Source organism: Passer domesticus, chromosome 4 (assembly GCF_036417665.1).
Source record: "Passer domesticus isolate bPasDom1 chromosome 4, bPasDom1.hap1, whole genome shotgun sequence".
NCBI lineage: Eukaryota > Metazoa > Chordata > Aves > Passeriformes > Passeridae > Passer > Passer domesticus.
This window is the reverse complement of record NC_087477.1, coordinates 14,132,270-14,135,976: the sequence shown is the minus strand read 5'-3', so window position 1 is coordinate 14,135,976 and position 3,707 is coordinate 14,132,270. Positions and strand designations below refer to the sequence as shown.

Here is a 3,707-nt window from a genome sequence, read left to right as displayed (position 1 = left end):
TTGCAAGTTTTGGTTTATTTCACTATGCAGGGAGCAGAAAACAAAACAAACCAAGCTATAGCTGTTAGCTGAACTTTATGGCTTTGACTTTGAAGTCACCCTCCACAGCCAGGTATTCAATTTTCTCCATGCCCAGCCGATTTGGGAACTTGAACTCTGCCTCGGGCAGCTTCACCGTGGCCTCAGTTTCATCGAAGGAGATGCATATCTGTAGAGAGCCATGGGAGGGAAGGAAGGGAGGAAGGAATGAAGCTGACACATCACAGCTCCCAGGCTTTGCTCACTCCCACTACCTCCAGTCTGGGTGCAGGTGGCTGCTGCTGCCAAGGCCAGGCTCAGCAGCTCAGCCTCCTCCTGCCAGCAGAGGCATAGAAGGGAGGAAGCTTCTGCAGCTGTGGGACGAGACAGACCCAGGCTGAGTCTGACCTCGGTGCTGTGAGTGCCCTGAGGTGCACAGCTTAGCCCAGAGTGGGGCACTCAGCGCGTGCCAGCTGCTGGGCATTGACTTGGGCAGTGCAGCTCTAGACACTTGCTTGGCTCTTCCCCTGGGGCTCGTTCCCCTTTCCATGCTTGCTCCTTCTGTGCCGCAGAGGCACAGGGCAGCATTAAAAAGCTGTGCCCTCAGCCCTCAGTGCCTGGGCCTTGTGCACACCCCTGGGGCCTCACCTCAATCTTGTCACCATGCTGGAAGGGGAAGTCGGCCTTCCTGTCCTCCTCCCCCCACACGCCATCCTCCTTGGAGTTGCACACGATGGTGTTGACATCCCCGTGACAGTCGAAGCGAGGGTTGAAATGCAGCATGAGGGTGTTGCTGTCCTTTCCCACATTCACAGCAAACCTGGGCAAACACAGCCAGTGCAGAGGGGTGCCAGTGCCGCAGCTCCAGCTGCCAGTGCTGACGAGCTGAACACAGCAGGAGCTCTGGCTTCCCCCATCAATCCGCTCACCACCTCACTCACCCTTTGGCATCAGACTGGATCTTCCCTTTGACCTTGATGCACTCGCCAGGCTCAACATCCAGCTGAGTAACAACCAGTCCCTGCAGGGCCAAACCACAGGAGTTAGTCTATCCCAAGGCAAGGCTTCCAGTCCCGCTTGGGCCAGGGCACACAGCAGCTCTGGCACACCCAAACACGAGTTCTGTGCTAGAGGAAGGGCTGGGCCAGGCCCCCTGCCTGCCCCAGCAACCACGGGGGTCTCCCACTCCCCTCAGCAGCAAAAGGTGACAAGGAGGTGTGGTACCTGGTGGATGGCATCTGGTGGATGCCAGGTACCCACCAGAGCCACTGTGTCACAACTGGATGGGGGGAGAAAATACTAAAAGCTCATGAGTTGAAACAAAGACAGGGAGAGGTCACTCACTGATTATTGTCACAGGCAAAACAAAGTCAACTTGGGGAAATTAACGTATTGTCAATTAAAATCAGAGCAGGATAACGAGAAGTAAAATAGGCCTTTAAAATGCCTTCCCACCACTCCTTCCCAGGCTCTACCTCTTCCCCTGCTCAGTGTGGGTTCCTCCCACAGTGCTGCCCTGCAGTGGGAGTCCTCCAAGTGAGCTGCACCTCTTCACCAGCTGCTCCAGCACGGGTTCCTTTCCACGGGGTCCCAGCCTTCCTCGGCCACCCCCCTGCTCCAGCACAGAGTGCTCCCTGGGCTGAAGTGGATCTCTGCCTGCCTGTTGACATGCAGGGCTGCAGAGGGACAGCTGCCCCGCCACGGGCTGCAGGGTGTTATCACAGAGCCACTCCGGCCTTGGCCAGCGCCCTGTCTGTCCTGGAGCCCGCTGGCCTCGGCTCTGCCCGACACGGGGGAGGCTCTGCCAGCTTCTCACAGAAGCCACCCCGGTAGCCCCCTCTGTTACCAAAACCCGGCCGCACGAGCTACTTAACCGTGTGCCGCGCCAGGTAGGGAGGGAGGCAAATTGCAAATTAGTTCGCTTGGACGCTGCCCCCCCAGCCCCCTGAGGCCGCCCTTGCCCCCATGCCTGCTCCCTGCTCTGCCCACACACAGCCCGCGGAGCTCGGTGTTCCTCGAGTCTCCACAGCGCTTATTCCTCCCGGCTCTGGAATGCAGCCGCTGCGCCCGGGGGGTCTTTCGAGGAAAGGAGAGCTGCGGGGGAAGGGGTGGGTTAGAGTACACTGCCAGCCTGCTTTCCTCTCCTCTTGCATTAAGAGTTAACCCACTCCTGCACCAAAAGGCGTTTTTCCAGAAGAAAAATACGCAGATTAAGGGGGAAAAGTACAAAGAGTCTGGAAACTGTAGAGTTGCAAACGGACCCAAACCTCCAGAGTACTTGAGACTACAAACATTCCTCAGCTTCCCCACTTAGGTAAGATGCTAGAGAAGGGGAGAAGAAATACGGCTGGCCAGCCCTGACTGTTCCTCCCAAAGCCATACATTAGCCTTGCATTCCGTCCCCGCTAGTCCCCCTCTCCTAGCCCCACCCCAAAGCCCACGGGTGGAAGTCCCGGTGCCGCGGGGCAGAGCAGCCCGGCTGGCAGGCGGCACTCACTTTCTCCATGCTGCAGGCGGAGCAGCCCCGAGCCCCTCTCCCGGCGCGGAGTGACGCAGCGCCGGGCTCCGGCAGCTGATCGCGCCCGGGCAGGACCATCCCAGGGTCGGGGGGAACGCCAAGGGCATTGATCACCCCGGTGCTGCGCCCCGAGCTTCCCAGCCATTTACAGGGGCCGGCGGGAGACCGCTGTCGATGCTGTTCTCTGCAGGCAGTCTGTGTGTGATTTTAAGAACTGGTGATTGCTTGCTTCTGCGTGGTCCTTGCTGCAAGCTCTCCTCGCTGCTGTGCGGCGTCTCTTGGCTCCGATCCCCCGAGCCGGAGTGCCGCTCTGTGCTAGGAGCCAGGTTTTTGTTCGGCGATCCGTGTCTAAGCTCAGGGCTGGGAGTCCTCGTGTTCCTGCTGCCAAGTGCCCACCTCTGCGGGTACGGGTGGATGTGCTCTCCCAGCCCAGCCGGGTGGGAGACTGTGAAAAATGCCAGTCACTTGGTTTTGAAATTTTACAAGTTTAATAGTAATAAAATGGTTATAAAAATAGTAATATAATCAGAATAATAAAATTTGAACATTTGAGGTTAGGACAATATGAGACAATAAAAACAAAGAGATACGGACGTCCAGGTACCTTTTTCTGGGCAGCACAAGCCCGAAAAAGGACACCGGTTAACAGAGGATTAACCCTTAAAAACAATCGCCTGTTGCATATTCATACATCTCATACATGATGCATAAATTCCATTCAAACACAGGATTCTGTCTGGTCACTGTGAATTTCTTCCTCTTAATCCTCATGCCGTCTTCCTGTCTGAGCGAGGTGGGAAGAAGTTAGTTTTCTGCTGATAAGGGAGCAACAAATTCCCTTTCTCTGAAAGATTTAGGTGTCTTGTGGCTCCTATCTGGTGCCAGTCCTTTCTTAAACAAATATCTTACATAGCATAGTTTCTATTTTAACATTCTGTTATAACCTAAAACTATATTTAATACACTACTTAAGAAAGTTAATAGCATAACTTTCTAGCATAATACAATATTCATTTTAATACTTGCGAAAAGCCAATCACAAAATACACATTTTTCACAGAGACGCTGGGTACAAAGCCCCGCTGTTTGCAGTTGAATGAAAGCTGATGGCTTGGTACAGCCCGTGTCAGCATTTCAACAGTGCCTAAAAGGTTAAGGTTGGTGCTGTGGG

General features: G+C 54.8%; 1 protein-coding gene across 1 annotated transcript; it reads right to left on the bottom strand.

The window, feature by feature from the left end:
* On the bottom strand, positions 1–2,667 carry LOC135299913 (16 kDa beta-galactoside-binding lectin). The gene is made up of 4 exons (XM_064419305.1): positions 2,516–2,667; positions 960–1,039; positions 667–838; positions 1–208 (listed from the first exon to the last, which is right to left on the bottom strand). The coding sequence occupies exons 1-4, from the start codon at positions 2,612–2,614 to the stop codon at positions 65–67; spliced, it is 495 nt and encodes a 164-aa protein (XP_064275375.1). The 5' UTR covers positions 2,615–2,667; the 3' UTR covers positions 1–64.
* Positions 2,668–3,707: the final 1,040 nt, after the last annotated feature.